The sequence below is a fragment of the Mytilus edulis genome, chromosome 8, assembly GCF_963676685.1.
Source record: "Mytilus edulis chromosome 8, xbMytEdul2.2, whole genome shotgun sequence".
NCBI classification, from domain to species: domain Eukaryota; kingdom Metazoa; phylum Mollusca; class Bivalvia; order Mytilida; family Mytilidae; genus Mytilus; species Mytilus edulis.
The window spans coordinates 32,589,626-32,607,785 of record NC_092351.1 but is presented as its reverse complement, the minus strand read 5'-3'; the positions used below and the strand labels follow the sequence as shown (position 1 = coordinate 32,607,785).

Below are 18,160 nucleotides of genomic sequence, written 5' to 3'. Positions count from 1 at the left end.
ACAGAATATAGTTTTAAAAATGAAAATGATATATATTTTTTTCTTTCTTTGTTTGTTTCGAGATGCAATTATCATGGTGAATTGAAGATATAGATGAAAAACGTCCTCTTCCATTATGTTAAATCGAATAAAATAGTCGATGGTCGCTTTCAATTTTTGAAATATATTGTCCCGGTATTGTTTGTTCTATGACATTGGAATAAAGCTGGTCGATTAAACCATTTTACTTTCTATACAAAAATGATTTCAAATCGATTGCAAATTAATATATATATACAAATAACTGAACTAAACCACGAAATATTGTTAAATTCGTATTGACTTAATAGTAATACCAATACTGAGACTAAGGAATGTGAGATTTCGCGTGGTTTTATATTAGAAAGGAATAGCAATTGTTATCAAAATCAAAGTTTAAAAAAGTTTTATTTTAATTGAATATAAATTTGAATATTTTTCCTGTGTTAATTATCAAGTAAGGTAAGATTTTTTTTACAATTGTATTTCTTCGTATCTTAAATATTTCGTAAGTTTTTATAAGACTTGATACGGAAATTGACTGGTTTTCTCAATCTGCTGACGATGAAGCTGCCTGTTTCTAATGTAAGGTAATTTTGAAATAACTGTGTTAATTATCAAGTACGGTAAGATTTTTTAACATTGTATTTCTGTGTATTTTTATTTCGTAAGTTTTTATTTGACTTGATACGGATATTGACTGGTTTTCTCTTATTGCTGACGACGAAGCTGCCTGTTTCTATATTAACGTAATTCTGAAATAACTTGACCAAACTGAACCAACTGGTACATTTGGTAACCTTTGATAAAAGGCTTTAAGAATCATTGCTTTTCTTGGATGCGGCCACTCGCCGAGTAAATAAACGGGAAAAGACTTAATAATGTTTTTTTCCTATAGCCATGCCTATTTTGGATCGATATTGAAAGCGATGAGTGCGCTTTTTAGTGCGAATGGCAAAATGACATATGTAATATATTTAGACAAGTTTTATAAACTCGTGTAAAACAAGAATTAACAAGATTTTGTAACTGCTCTTACAGGTTCATATATATCATGAATATATTTTTTGACGTGTGCTGATTTTTAGACGTCAATTTTATTACGTTGACTTGTGATCTGTGTTTGATAATGGTCAGGTTTGACATTAATTTGTCTGTTAGTTGGTCTTAAGATAAATACTGTGTGGACGTTTCATAAAAACAAATATATATTCCAACTATATTCCAACTTTGTGAAAATAAGGAGATTAACGTGTATACGTATGATTGCTAATAAGACAACCATCCACCACAATTCAAATGAAGTAAATAAAGCAACTATAAGCCACCTATGAAAAAAAACCCCACTTACTGTATAATGGTAGACTATAAAAGGCCCGACCTTGAAAAAACAATTCAATCGTGAAAACTAACGGCCTAATTAACAACAAAACAATATACGAAAAATGTATGACAGACACGAACCAACGACAACCACTAAACTAATAACAGATACCTGACTTCACTTAGGACAGACACAAACAAAATGCGCCGGAGTTAATAAAAAATTGTGAAATTTGTAAATTTCGTGTGTTTCGTAGAAATTTTATGAGTTTGCTTCCATCAGAAACGTTGAAACCGTTTATAATTTAATTTATTCCAATTGACGAAAAGTGATAACAATGTACAGAATATCGAAGTCGACGAAACATTTTACTTTAAATCACCTGTTACAATTAAGGGGGGTCATGTACTATATTAATTCCTTTCAATTATTTTTATAACAAACCATTAAGCAAAAAGTAATAATATGTTGTCAAATATGCCAAAACAGAAAGAGATTGTTACCAGTTATGACGCCTTCAATTCACATAATATAAGCTTAATTGTCCGTATAGATAATAAGCTGATTAACACCTTAAACCCTAGAACGACAATCAGCATTACTATACAGAGTATTGACTATTTGACAAATCAAATCAAATCATTTTTTTTTATTATAGTCTCACCTCTCTACATGTACAATACAAACATGAATACAATATATACAACATGTTTTAATTAAAAGTACAAAACAAAATTAAAAACATTCGAGGGCACTCTCAAAAGAGTTATGAGAGACTTTTGCATAAAAATGGACAACTCGATAAAAATACAAAACATTTGTTTTTATCCATATAAAATATTCTTCCTTTGAATTAACATATCGTAGGAGAATTTGGCAGAATAAAAGCACAAATTACATTTCTGAACATAAATCAGAATGACGACATTTTAACGGAACATCTAAATAAATAAAAACAACTAATAAGAAAATAATGAAAATGCGCCAATTTAAACCATGACACAAGGAGGAATAATTACCCGAATACGCAAGAAGTTCTACCAATATCAACTGAAAAAAATAATCCCTATTTCATATATGCCAGATATGATCAATGTCGTACTACTATCATATGCGCATTGTCCTTATAATACAATAATACTTTTGGCGGATTCTGTAATGATAAAAAAATCCTAGAAGTGAATTTGGCTTGACCATATCAGACCATGTACAAGATTATAGTTCGCAGAAGAAATTAACTGTAATGTTATTGAATTGCAAATTCGAGATTTATTTATAATCTGCGGGAGTTTCTCGCTACATTGAAGAAACATTGGTGGCCTTCGGCTGTTGTCTGCTCTATGGTCGGGTTGTTGTCGCTTTGACACATTCCCCATTTCCATGTTTGTCTTTTTGTTGAAATTTTTCCGAACATTTTAAAAGAGCTGGCTAACAGTCTAGCAGATAAATTTAAGAATATTTATTTGAATTATACATAAATCACATGATTTGTGTTGTTCAATACCTACATGTATGTAAACAGTAGAAAAGTATAAAAATTATACGCATAGTTAGTGCACTCTCTTTCAAATACCTATGTTTCACTTTTATAACCAATCGTCTTAAACTATTATTGAGACAACCACAAAATACTTGTAGTAATAATTAATACACGAGCAAGGCTATAATTTATAAATTTAGTAATCCTCTCTCGATATGACCAGAATTTTTAACGACAGGAAAATAGAAAACGTCTTTACTCTTAAAATAGTGCCTATTTAAATCTCTCTTTTATGGTCTTTAAATCTGAGATAATCTTCTGTAAACCTCGATTTCTTAATTACTTAATAAAAGTCCACCATTGGTTTCATTCATTATGTTTATATGACTTAAATTCTATTGTATTGTTATAAAAAAATCGACGGTATTTCGTTGTCAATGTTGAAAAATAAACGTTAATACCCTTGTGTATAGAATGTATTCACACATTGATTAAACTTCTTATAGAAAATGCTTTCTTTATGAATTTTCTCGGTGTACAATAATAGTTAAATTAAGACATTTTTTTGTACTGTTATGATAGAACGATGACATGTGTTTTCAATAGTATTTTATTTGGATTTTTATTATAAGAAACACGTGTTAAAGGATATTGATTTGCTGTTTTTGGGATGTAGTGTTAAAATTGAGGTAAGTTGAATATGATAAATTAAGTATGGAATGGTGAAAAATTCAGGGTAATGTTCGAAACGTAATTTTTTCAAAAAGTTATTATTCTTCAACAGTTTTAATTTCAAATCTTAATGGAATACGTAATTTTGTTTATTTGATAGGAATCAACTGAGAAAAATATATAAAACGAAAGGAACAGAGAACATAAACTTTATCATATTTGATAAAAGCAAAAACATATTTAAAAAAAAAATTGTACATAACAAGTACTTTCCTCTTTTGACTTAATATATACCTAACATTTATGTGTATTCAATGAATGGAATGAAAATTATTTTAATTTAAGATATTTCAATATAATACAAACATTTTATTCCGGTTTTTTTTTCTGATGCTGGTAATCAATTTTGTTTTCAACATTTAACACTGTAATGTATGGGGAAGATTTAGAGTATTTTTGTATCATCTGTAGGACCTTTTTTTTTTTTTATCCAATTGGGGTTCGGAATATTTCCATCGATACTCACCCCCCCCCCCCCCCCCCCCCCCCGATTTGAGGTCAAATGGTCGTTCCCTTACTGCTAGAAAAGTTGTCCGAAAACTTTGCATTCGGTTCTACGTAATGAACATTTAATTGACATAGAGTTTACAAGTGTGAACAAATCTTATGTACAGGTAATTGAACAAGGTGTATAGATGTGACCAAATTTTATGTGAAACCAATGTCCAGTACATTAAACTAATGGTAAACAAGTTTACTGTACATGGCGTTTGGTGTGAACACGGCCATAGAATGATAAACAGATAATCAGGTTTTCTTCATATAGATCCCTTATATATCCCCCACCGAGGACACAATTTGATTCACATTAGCTCATTAGCTACACTCGCTCGCCATAAAGTTCATCGGGGCTCACTGGCTTATAGACAATAGACAATATTTTATTCGCACAAACACATTTACATTAAATGGTTATATGAAGAAAAGCTGATAACATGTACATACATGAGGGTGGTAATGCCCTTAAATTTACTGTCAGGTGTCAAACAGTCATTCTCCGCTACCCTTAGCTTCAAATTAGTTTAAATTTAACTTGCTGTGATTAGTGAAAATATTCTGAAGGTGATTCTCAAATAATTATCATTACTGTTATTTTTGGAAAACATATAGCATGATTTGTCAAAATTCAGCTGATTTTTTTATCTTCTGAAAAAAGTGTACATTTTATCCTCATGTCTAAAAATTACAGTTGTTTTCATTTGGCAAGAAATCTTCAATAAGGTACCCCATTACTACCCTCATACATGTACATGTACATTTGTATATGGTCAGATCATATGTTTTCGTATGTCATTTGAATTTGTACTTCGCTTTTTCAAATGAAATTGTGACGCCAGAATGCATTCTTAATAGCACAATAACTGATGAGAAGAGGACACATATGTCAACCAAAATTTTTGCAGCCACGTCAAAATGTGTGAGGACACCCTTTCAAGCTTGCGTTCATGTTGTATGAAAACTGTTTTAGGAAGCTGAAAAATACCAACAATAGAACAATAAATAGATAATCGGCATTGAAAAATATCAATGCGTTGAAAAGCCAATGATCTACATACATGTACAAAATGATGTACATGTACAAATGTATATACATAAATATGTCAGCCATAAAATACAACTGATTTAATTTACACCACACCTGTTGGAAAAAACCTTTATGTTTTTTACTCTCTATAACTTATCTCATTCTACAATGTAGTCCATTCAACTGACAGAATAGGTGAAAATTTCATGAATTCTTTAATATCATGTACATGTATAATCATGGACTATTCTCTATATGTTGTTTTTTTCTATGGTCAGGTTGTTATCTTTGATACATTCCCCATTTCCATTCTCAATTTTATCGATAGCAATTGTATCTGTTAGCCATTTAGGGGTCTTTTGCATTTAAAGTTTAATTTTAGTTCAATATAATAAAAGAAATTCGATTTTTATCCAAATTTTCTGAATCCCACTTAGAGTGTTTGTGTTTCAGTCAAGTGGTTTAAAATATAACCAATACAAAAACTAAAACTTAGATTAAAGCAATATGAAATATATCACATGTACATGTATGAAGTAAGTGTTAAATTCAAAAAGGAGAAGTTCATAAAATCTGACAACATCAACACATAGAACGACTGGAAACAACTTTCGCTTCAGACCTTAATATTGAGCAGACGACAGCAGACATTTTATCATACATTTTGATCAGAACGCTCGTTCAGTTTAAACTGTATTTTTGAGATCAATTTGTTTCAAAACAGATTTGTTTCTGATTTCTTTCTTTGTATTATTAGCTGTTATGAAAATTGCTCTAAACATCACGTATAAATGACTATAAATTATGAATGAAAAAGTAATCTCTCAACATTGTTTCGGGTATTGTAATAATATTATGTTTTTGAAATATTTGTGTTTAAAAATATAGTTTTGGTATTTTTAATTTATGTAGGGTACAACTTCAACATTGACATATGATATATACCAAAGTTGATTGAAAACTTCAAATAAATTTGGTACTTTATATTTAACTTAAGTGTTACTAAGATGATATATCACTCCGATTTTTAGTGACTCATGGATTAGCCTACTCTTACCCTTATTTTAAGTTGCCTATCTTTTTACTCTTAATCGTACTTCACTTGCATGACTGTCTTAAGTTTGAACTCTGTAATTCAGTGGTTGATGTTTGTTGTTGTTTATATAAAATGTGTTGCAATTGTTGTTTTGTACAGTTAATTTCTGGTTTCGTGCTGTAGCACCACTCTCCGAAGTTAAGAAGAGGGTTTGATACCAGCTAACATGTTTAACTCAGCCGCATTATGAATGTATCTCTCCCTAGCCAGACACCTGTAAATCAGTGGTTTTCGTTTGTTTCTGTGCATCATAATTATTTTTTCATTTATAATAGAATAACATAAATCAGGCCATACGTTTTGGCTTTAGAATAACTTTTCATTTGTCAATTCGTTACTTTTTTAGATAGATTTTGATGCAGAACGCGTATTTGCCCATTGTTACGGGAGTACTTTTATCTATAGCTCCTTACTTCTTTTTCTCTGGTGGAGAGGTGTGTCATTGGCTATCATACCAATTCTTTTAATATTTATATTGGTTACTTTTACCAAATTTTGAACTAACCGAGTTTATTTCTCGTTAGCTCCTGAAACAAAGCAGCTAATATTTTGTTCATGGATAACACACAGAACAATTTATTAGATTGAATAACATTTTTGTTTAAAGATATTGTAAACTATTAGCCACTAGACACTATATGGACAGTTTAAAGATTGTTCCCTCACGCAGAATACGATTTCAGGTGCAGCTGAAATATGCAGATTTATAGGTCTGTACAATAAAGGTACGCATATCACTACTCGAGACATTAGCTTGTTACTTACTAGAGGTCGTCAAAACCTTGACAAGTTTATAATGAGGATTCAAAACTAAATGTCAAACTCCAAATCAGCCCCCCCCCCAAAAAAAAAAAAATCTTCCACCAACATCCAATTCCTGAATTGACAAAATAATATCAATTACTACGCGTTTTGTCAAAAACAAAAATAGTTTGTAAAGCCAACATAAATGTATTTGAAGCTTTCTTTATTTTATAAAGTCAATGGAAAAATCCGTTTCAAGTATTTTAAACTATAGTGATATATGCATGTATATGTCAATTGACAAAGGAATTAAAACCTTTTACTAATATATCATAATAGGTGATTTATTGTTATAAAAAGGATTAGACGGATTTAGTTTCATAAAAAGGACCAATTATTATATAATAATTTTACGTTAATCTTTTGAATTTAATATTGAAACGTATTATAGGTGTTTAACAACGCAATTTGCTTTGTTTATTATTTAAATGATACACAATTTTCTGTTTTATTACATACCTAATATGATTATTGTAGATACTATACTAGTTATGCAACTTAGTCCTTGTTCAATAATCTTATTACAAAATGGATTAATGGAAAGACCTCAAAATGAGACTTATTTGGAAGTTATTGTTGTTAAAGTCATAAGAAACGAGTGACCGGTGAAAAATTATGTTCTTCCAATTCTTGAACCAATGCATACACACATCATAAACTTAGTCTTCTGTGCACGAATTTTTCATTTTTTTCGTGTAAATTTCGTATAATCGTCAATTTCTTTTTTCAATCGGTCAGTGTTGTTGTGTAAATATGTCAGGTAATTAAAGTTCGTGTTTTGAAGCCGAAGTTTAACGATGGTCACCTGTTTGTCAACAATCGACAAAAAATAAACAAAAAAGCATGGAAAGAGAGCACTTGTTTCACATGTGAATTCAGATAAAAGTTTATTTTAAGGACATCCATGCGTATTGTGATCACCGGATTTTTACGAGATGGGTCACACTGAGGTCACTTTGCATACGGAAAATATGTCGGGGGAATTGGTTGCTGGAAGCAAGCAATTAAAATAAAGTAAACTTCTTCTAAATATGGATAAATTAAAGAATTTTCTTCAGAAAAAAGTATATGTACATAAGTTTTATAATGAAAACTATCCATTGAGTTATAAAAAACATATGCATTATTTTGTTTGATTTGAGGTTTCTTATGACTTTAAGCATTGAAAGCAAGATGATTCAAGCCCTAAACAAACTTTTAGTCAACATTTGAAGAAAAACACATCACCGTATATTTGACCAATGTCTGCAGAACATGCTATTGTACCTTGCGATTTGAAGGGTACGTTGGTGGCAAAACTAAACATTTTTCTTTAACAATTCTCAACCTACCTTTTCCAATGGCAATTCAGTCGAACGGCCTACTTTTCAGAACCTTCCTTTTATATGTCTGGTTATTGTTAAAAATGAATTGTTCTCGTCCTAATATATGCCTGAAATAATTGTCATTGTTGGTTAAACAAGCAACAACAAATTAATCAACCATTCAAGAAAATGTACATGTAAATATAGCGTACAACAATGATATTTTTGTTTTAATGACATCAATAATGTAGAGTAATGTGATTTGATATTGGCGAACAAGAAAATAAATCAAGCCAAGTCTTGTTATTTCATTTTCAAATATATTGATGATGTTTCTTTACTCAATAAGTGAGTAATTACATCTTATGTGTAGCTGTGACAAAGCAGTAACAACAGAATGCATTGAGTGTTAACTACGGTAACCCTCTCTCTGTTAGTCCGACAGATAACCAAACTACGGTAACCCTCTCTCTGTTATTCCGACAGATAACCAAACTACGGTAACCCTCTCTCTGTTAGTTCGACAGATAACAATCTCTCTGTTAGTCCGACAGATAACCAATATGTCTATCTGTAGAACTAGACTACTTCGAAAGGAGGGCAGTATACCTAACCTAATAATGACTTCACGGTTCAGCTAGCAACAAGCTAACCAAATATTCTACCTTTACCTACGCACTCAATGCATTCTGCTGTAAGATACTACAGCGACAACTAATTCTGCCTCAATACTAGGGGGTTTCCAAACTGATGCCATGGATCTCATAAAACTAAAAACCATTACAAAGGCGATAATTTCAGTAAACGTACTCTTAAAACTTATCATAACTGAGAAGTGATATCCAATATACCCCAGCATATGGTGTATACATATCTCAGTTTTGTAGAATTGCATGAGACTTTTCTCATTGTGGTCATTTCAAAAATAAATGTGCAAATATAAATATGTTTTGTGTTTTTTTTATTGTCGTCTTATTGACTTTCATTAATATCTAAACTCAGAACCTACCTAAACTTTATATATACAGAAGTCGTCAAAGAAATTTTGAAAATCTTTTTTTCTGTTGAGATGACGAAATTCGTTGTAAAGAAAGATTCAATCTTCGACAAATTCTATCCGATAAAAAAACCTAGTTTACACAGAAAAGGGAAATTGAGAAGTGAACAGCATGTTTATCAGGTCACATTACTCCGTTTGTTAAATAACCCTGTTAAATTTAAATCCCTTCTAAACATTATCAACGGCTAGATCTAAATGCACCACGCTTAATAATTATATCTTCGTTTTTTTTTACCTTCCATCAAACAAGTAGTTTAAATCCCCAAGACGTATGATTATCACTTTAAGAAAATGAAAAGAAATTAATGTGAAAATTTGAAGTAAATAATACTCATAGTTGACATGCTTTATGTTGCATTCGTATAATAGGTTACGATTTCGGGTCTGAAGAAGTCTGATATATAACTCCAGGTCTAAATAAATAGTTAATTTCAAAAATGTTTATTTAAGATACGAAAACATTAATTCAATAATAAGCATCAATATTATAAGTATATATTTTATGTATTTGTACCTCCCCTAACGCACACAAAACAATAAATTATACAATTGAGCGAATCGTGTGCATTTTGTGTGCATGACAAAACCGAATGTATGTTTGTTGAGTAGAACGTTGCATAAAGGGTTTTTAGTATTTCAAAAGACGTTTCTATAACCTGTATACTGTTAATGCTATGTTTCTCATGCGTTTCATATATTCATCGTTTTGGTTTATTTGTATTTTTAAGATTCGTTTCTCATGAAAGCTTATGTTGTGTTTTGTCTAGCTATATTTTTTAATCAGAGCAAACATTTTCTATAACTAGGCTCTTGTAAAATTAGGTTTATATGCGATTAGAACCTTTTTCTTTTATATAATTAAATTCTCACTGCAGTTTCCTTCGAATCTTTTTTTTATCTGCCGGTATTGTTATTGTCGTAACCAACCGATGTCGAAATGTACGCCATGCTTTTCTTATGAAAATATTGAGATGTGGTATGACTAACAATGAGGTATCCATCAACCCTTAAAAAGAAAGGTTAAACATGTGAACAATTTCAGGTGGCAAAACCGCCTTCAACAATGATGAAAAAAACTCGTACTGTATATCAAAGTATAAAAGTACATTAGATGTGACAAAGTTTGAAAAGATTTATAAAAGGACGAAGACTTTTCGAATGCAGTCGTAGTTGAAATAGAACAAATATGCTTTTAATTACCACTTTGACATTGCACTTGTCAATTTTGAACATACTTTGAAGAAAAAATTTTTGTTACATATTTTTATCTTTATAAATAAGTCTAATTTAATAATGAATTTTTCGAATTGAAATTATAATAAATGTCGCCAGTTGGATTATTAGATTGATTTAAATAATTTATTTCAATATAATCCAACTAAGATATTATCTTGTCAATTTTTCTTGACCTTGTTATATTGATTTTAACCTCTTTCGTTTTCAGGGACATAGTAAAGATTTTTTTAAATTTAAATCATATATTACTAATAAGGTTAAGCAATGGATATATTCAAGGATGGTAACGAAGAGACTTTTGATAAAAGATCAAGAATAAAGCAGAATGTTCGTGTTGTGTCACCGTCTACCAAACATAAACGCATACTGTCAAGACAACATAAAAGTTCCCATTATCTGAACAATCGCATATCGTCAGCTATGAGTTCTGATTCTAATAAGATTCCACCTCAAATAGACAACTTAAGAAAAGAAATTGCTCGGCGTGCATCTACAGTGCCAAACTTTTTAGATTGCTATGACTTGAAAACAGTGTATGATGAGGCTAATTTACGGAAAAAATTCAGAGAAGATGTCAGAATCCGAAATCACACGTCTCCAGCAGTACATCAACGTATAGACCCAGGTGCGCATGTGAAAAACATTTACAAACACCTAAATATATCTCAGTACGAAGTTGAGGATACTTTGAATGGATTATCAGAAAAAGACGAAAAACAATTCGTAGAATATATGAAAAAGAAACAACATGCTTCATTATCAGGTCTTTGGAATATGGCGGCATGGTCTGTCTTTGAACACAGGGCATCACGAGTGCACAATATAGACGAGTTGACCATGGCTATATTATCTAAACAGATGGCAATAAAAAAGATGAGAGAAAAAATATCACGAAAATTAGAGTTACCAGTTGACAAATTTAAGCGGATTGCTCTACTTCGTCAAAATGTAAGCTTCATAGAACAAAAATTTGACAACATGAAACAGGCAAGACCCAAGAAAACACAATTATTGAAAACAATGCATTTGTTCGAACAAGCTGGTACCAGCAATATGCCATCTAGATTTACAAAACCAGGAGAGGTTAGTATGTATTTGAATAGGCTTTTATTTTCAAGAGGGTTCTCCCTGGCATTACAGCTTTCTCCATTATCAAAAACTGATCCAACGAAATAGCACAAAAGTAATAAAAATGGCGTTAAACACAAATCAATCAATCATGATTGTTTCAAACCTCTGACTATTTCACTTTATATCGTTTGCCGTAAAAATACATACATACGCATGCTGCATATAATAAAAACATATTACCCCAAACTTATGTAGTTAAATCTCTTTATAACAAAAATATAATTTGCCTTTTTTTCAAGTTTAAATGCGTTCAACTTTGTGTTGAAAAAAGAATCTAAATATTGAAATAGATATTATTGAAAGTAATTCAGTTTGTCATTAAAGTTTTAATTCTAGAATGTTGATTGATTAATTCGAGACTAAATGGTGTGCCAAAAAAATCATCATACAAAAGGACTACCTGTTTCTATTTAAAAAGCACTTTAAACAGAGTTTTCTATTCATTAGGTAATGAATTTATAGTCAAAGTCAATGTTTTGAAGGTTGTTCAAACTTATATAAAGTTAAAATGCTTCACACAAATAATCACGAAAGAAGGAGGGAGTACGATGATATGAAAAATGTAATGGTTTTCTATGTGATTTTTCTTTTCAGTTATGTTGTGTTTGTTTGGCTTCTTTTGTCTCATATCAAACATGAATTTCCGATAAAATCATCATAGACAATATGAATATGAAAAACTGAGAAATCCCAACGACTCGTTAATGATGCTCGATTAAAAAAAAAGTTATCAGGTCCAAATATAGTAACTTTGTGGTGCAGTTGATAAGTAAACAAGTGACCATCAGTTTTTAGTTAATTACTTTGAATATTGACTTTTATTCAATGATTAGGCTTTATACACATACCGAAGAACCCAATGCCAAATTGGTTATTGTAGTGACATATATTTTACAATAATGATTAGATATAGAAGATGTGGTATGAGTGCCAATAAGACAACTCTTCATCCAAGTCATACATTGTAATTTGTTAAGGAAATCATATAACATTTTTACCAATAAGCTATTGTTAACAAATAAAGCTTTACATTTTGTTTAAAAATACACAGAATTAGTTCAAACATGCCAAGTACTTGTATATAAAGAAAAAATATCTTTACTATTCTTGATCGATAATTTAACAATTTTATACATTATATAAGGGATTTTAATTTTGCACCTTTCAACAATGAAATTGAATTTGAATCACAAAAACAGCTTCCGAATCAGTATAAAAAAGTCGTAATTGTAATGTAATGAAAACGATGTGTATTAAATCATAAATTGATAACAATTATGATATGAAAATGAAATCTTAACTATAAATTCAATTCAATTCAATTCAATAATTGAATAAATGCGAAAATAATTACACATTCAAGAAAGTTTGCAATTAGTGAGAGAAGCTGTACGTTGTTTATCTGCCGATGTAGAACAAATGCCATGTCCACTGTTATTTGCTTGTATAATTGTCTACCAGAACTTATTCATATTTTTGCATTTAATAAGTTGTTCGGATTTCATTCATTTATGCAGTTTCATCTAAATAAATGTAAAATTTAAAAACAAAACAATGTTTTAAATTCATAAACTTTATGAAAGAGGAACAGAGAAAATATCAATAAGATAACGAGAAAATATAAAGTTAACAGAAAGACACAGAAAACTGGTGACAATACCATATGTTAAGGCATAACATACATTGTATCACCAACGTCGCCCCCAACTTGTTGCTAATAATTTTAAAAGAAATTTCGATATGCATAACTGATCAAATCAAACTATTCAATACCTTATCTTATGTTTACTGTTATAGTTTATTATTACAAACTTTTATGGACAGTGATACCAGTATTGCAATAACTTTAGTCTATTTTTTTTATAAAAAAAAAAAAAAAACAAAACATGCACAATATTAAAAAAGTAAGATGATACCAAGGGGTGAAAACAGAAATTAACAATTGAACAAACACATTTGAAAATAACACTGCACAAACATTTATAACTAAACCAATGAGGTCTAAAATTGAAACTCAAATCTTCGAGGAATTCAGGAGCTCCAGAAGATATAGCAGTTCCTGCATTGTTGTAATTTCGTTATATTTCGTTACACTTAAGACATTGATAACTATTATGGTAAAACATTACAAACATAGTTTTCATCCATAAACAATTTTCTCTTACAGGCAAAAGCTTTTTTCAGGAAATTTGGAAGGATAGTTTTAATCGTACTAAACTGGATATTTCTTATCATGGAGTAAGTTGTTTTCATATCAGTATTGTTGCAGAATATTTGTACATATTATCACTGTATTGCAACCATTTTGATGTATTAAGGCCAAAAAAAAAAACCACCTTTCAATGATATTTACCTACATGTAACAGTGTTATACTTTTACATCTTTCCAAAGTTTTTATAAGGATGCTTTAAGATATTTTGGACATTTAGAATCAGGTATAAGCGAACAATATATTAAATAGAATGAAGTTACCTTGCGTCAAGAAATGACAGTACTTAATATAAGGATGATAAATATACCTTTTCAAACAAAATCAGGCTCATCTATCATACATTATAATTTTCTATAGTCAAATGAAAGGAAATTGTATTTTATATGTTGAAAACAGCGGAGGTTTGGTTATTTGTGGTGTTGAATGTCATATTATACGCTTGTACAAATTAAAATCAAAACAATTACGAATGTTCTAAAAACTGCTTTATGCAGCTTGACGCTAGATTATATGTGATATTTAATTAGTTTATTGGTTGCAAGTTTTTCGTGAACTGTCTTCGTTTATTTCCTTTTGGTATTCAAGTTAAAGTACTTTGGGTATGAGTTATAGACAATTTTCCCTTTTTTTTTTTTAAATTTATTGTTGCCCAGAGGTGGTATTGCTCTTGAGTTTTAAAGAGTACATCATTGTGGTATTGCTCTTGGTGCTCTGATAACTGGATGTTGTGTAGACTCTAGACTTGCTTTTGAATCATCGTATTTATTGTAAAACTGTGGTTGTGAGATCGAACTTTCCACGTGACATGTGGGTTCGATTTCACGATTAAGTCGGCGGGTTTTCTCAGTTTAACCATCTTCCTGCACCAATAAGAACTGGCTACAAACAAAATAACCAATACTGCTGGCAGTTGCATTAATCATATAAAACAGCCAATCAATTATTTACTTATTTCAATACATATATATGCAACAAGATACTTTTTGGCACAGATATAAAATGACACACATTTATTTTTACAATTTGCAGTAGCAGCGAAAGCTCAAGGCTAGAAAGAGAACTGAAATCCTTTGTTGACATAGCACAAGAAGCGGTGAATGCAAAGACATCACAGGCTATGGTAGAACAAGGACTATCGTTTGACAAACAGGCTTACAAGGCTAATAAAGAGGTAAGGTGTAAACAAACTAATTGTTTTACATTGTCATTTCGGGGCCTTTTGAAGCTGGCTATGCGGTATGGACTTTGATCATTGATCGTTGAAGGCCGTACGGTGACCTAAAGTTGTTAATTTCTGTGTCATTTTGGTCTCTTGCGGACAGTTGCCCTTTTGGCAATCATACGACATCTTCTTTTTTTATAATCATTATAGATACCCGTCTCAAAAGTTTCTTCAATGTGTATAATGTCGTAAAACCAAACACTTCAACTATACCAACACAATAATAGTAGTAGGAGAATTGCAAATATCTATACATTTTATGAAAATTAATTCTCTGTTTCAACAAAAAATTAATAAAAACCACTTATTCTGTTTTGTATGTGTTACATTTCATATTTAAAAATATGCAGGTCTGTTATTAAACTAAATTTGATCAATTTGAAAAAGAAAGTTGTAAACGAGATTAAATATTTTTTGAACGCCATATCTTGTCACCTCTAAAGTGTGAGATGACAAGTATTGGATAACACAGGTGTGTTTTGTTACATTGTATGCAGACCAAAGTTTTGTGAGAAATAAAGTCATTAATGTAACAAGATGTTTTGCATATGATTGGTCAAGTTAATGCATTATTTAACAAATAGAATAGGCAGATCATATGGTGTAATTAAAGTTTAAACACATAATCACTTTGAATTCGTTTTACAGTAACGAGAAACAATTTAAAGAGAATACTTTTATGAAGTTTTTTTTACTGTGGATATGAAGACGCTTTTTCCTGTATTCCCTCAACTTTTGATCCCTATTTCCCATGTCCCTCTTGTGATTAGAAGATTGTGATTTGTTAGAAAATGGAACTCAAAGTACAGGCTTATGATACTAAAACTATAAAATAACAAGCTCCAAAATCTACTGTCGGTCATTTAATGCATGTGTTGCAAAATATGTGCAATATAACAAGTTGTGCTTAATAAATTATTTGTAAGTTTAAAGGTTATATTGATTTCATCTCCCACATTTGTAGGTATTTTAAATCACATCTGATTATATAGTCTTTGGAGATTATTGTGTTATATAGTGTTATAAGAATTATTGAACTAATGCATGTACCATATATGAAGCTAATTCCTCTGTGGACGGGGTTTATATTTATTACGAGTCAACAACGTATAATCGACAAAAAATTGTTTTATTTTTTAATGATTATTCGTTAAAACTCTTGTTTTATAATGTGTTTTACAAACAAAGGGCGTCATATTAGAGTCCCTAAAATAGATAGCGACGACATGTGAGCGATGACAAATGGCATAGCACTAAGGATTTCTAGGAATTGATTATTATTATTTTTAAATAAACGATTATTAAATTTCGAGGTTTGTAAATAATTTGTCTAACAACAGCATTTTGTATTTATAATTGTAGATATCTTTAACAGTAGAACATAGAAAAACACTGACAACGCGAGCCAGCTTCAGGTCACCAGATATGATCAAACAAGTAATATATTTAACTATTTTCAAAATGTTAAGAGATATTTGGTAATTTTGAATAGAATATTGCATTTTCATAATTCGTGTATGTTTAGAACTCATTTACAATGGATGAGACTCCCGCTAAAAAAAATCCAAACAAACCAAAAACAACAAACAAACCAAACCAAAAAAACACACACAACCATGGTGGATAAGACTAAAAAAAAAGAGAAAAAAATATTCTCGAAGAAAAGTAATTTAAATTTTATGTACAGTTGTACATGTAGTTAAATTAGAGACCTAGAACAAAAGACATTAACCAGTATGTAGAATCTATATTTTTGTCTTTACTTGTACTTTGTCTGAATGACACCTTCCCAATATATTCATTCATATATGGTGGTAGGCAGAAATTAGAAATAATCAAATATGGTGAAAGACAAAATAATCATTTAAAAGTCGAAAAACTAAAGATACAGAGCAAGAGCGTGGAGCAATTTTATAAGAATATGACATAGATTAATTTTTACCAACAGGTTATGCATGGTTTACAAGCTTTAAAATCATTGGCTGATTATCCTCTTCGAACACAAGAACGGCTATGCCAAGTCGCATGGTATCAAACGTATGTACTTTATATATTTTTTGGATAGGTTAGAGCAAATACAATATATGAAGATGTAATCTGCCTTTAAGGTTTGGCTATAGAACCATTGTTTTTCATTAAATGTTATTATATTAATCGTAGAGTAGATTAAGAGTAGATTGTAAACGGTTGCTTATGCAGTCTAATGAGTCTAAAAAAAATAGTTTCATTCGGTATTCACGCAACACGCAATCATGAAAATATTTCTTAAAAATACCGGTTAGAATTAGTTGTCATATGAGATGAGTAATTTTCTATCAGCTTGGAATAAAAAAAATGTCCTTCAAAGTAGATACTATTAGATACGAAACATGAGGAATAATAGTCATTGATAGGTTATCATGACTCGATCTTTAATTGTGGCTTCATGTCGATGTAATACTGGAAAGCACTCATTACTTTTTACAAAGGTAAAAAAAGAGGAGAAAAGAGGGACGAAAGATATGAGAGTGACATTCAAACTCATTGATCGAAAATAAACTGACAACGCCATGGCTAAAAAAGAAAAATACAAACAGATAAATAATAGTTCACAAGATGCAAAATAGGATACTAAAGACAAAGCAACACGAACACCATCAAATACTGGGGGGTGATCTCAGGTGCTCCGGAAAAGGTAAGCAGATGTCAAACTTGTACTTGTCTATAATATACAAAGTTAAAAGACAGCAGTAAGGCGATGGGCGATAGGGTAGAGGCCGCGTACAAGAGACGAGCAAGTCCCATGACTTTTTTTTTTTTATATTTTTGATGCAAAGCTCATAGTGAAGGTTTTAAGTCATTTTAGGTCATTTGATTTACCACATTTTTCACTTGGATAGCATATTCAAATGAATGTATGAATTTAGTTAATCTGTTATCTAATTTAGGCTTTTATTCTGTAAAAGTAGTAGTTTGTCTTGGATTTTTCCGCTCACAGGCAAATACAATTCGATGATTTGATAAATAAAAAGGATT

The 18,160-nt window shown here is 30.5% G+C and overlaps 1 protein-coding gene across 5 annotated transcripts in view; it reads left to right on the top strand.

Moving 5' to 3' along the window:
* The first annotated feature begins 3,306 nt into the window (after positions 1 to 3,306).
* Positions 3,307 to 18,160, top strand: part of LOC139485392 (uncharacterized) — a 31,067-nt gene continuing 16,213 nt past the window's right edge. For all 5 annotated transcript variants that reach the window (XM_071269846.1, XM_071269847.1, XM_071269845.1 and 2 more), the window contains exons 1-6: positions 3,307 to 3,511; positions 10,788 to 11,662; positions 13,878 to 13,948; positions 14,953 to 15,094; positions 16,508 to 16,582; positions 17,094 to 17,182. In XM_071269846.1, the coding sequence (XP_071125947.1) occupies positions 10,844 to 11,662; positions 13,878 to 13,948; positions 14,953 to 15,094; positions 16,508 to 16,582; positions 17,094 to 17,182 (1,196 nt within the window). In that variant the 5' untranslated portion in view covers positions 3,307 to 3,511; positions 10,788 to 10,843. The remainder of the gene's footprint in view (positions 3,512 to 10,787; positions 11,663 to 13,877; positions 13,949 to 14,952; positions 15,095 to 16,507; positions 16,583 to 17,093; positions 17,183 to 18,160) is intronic.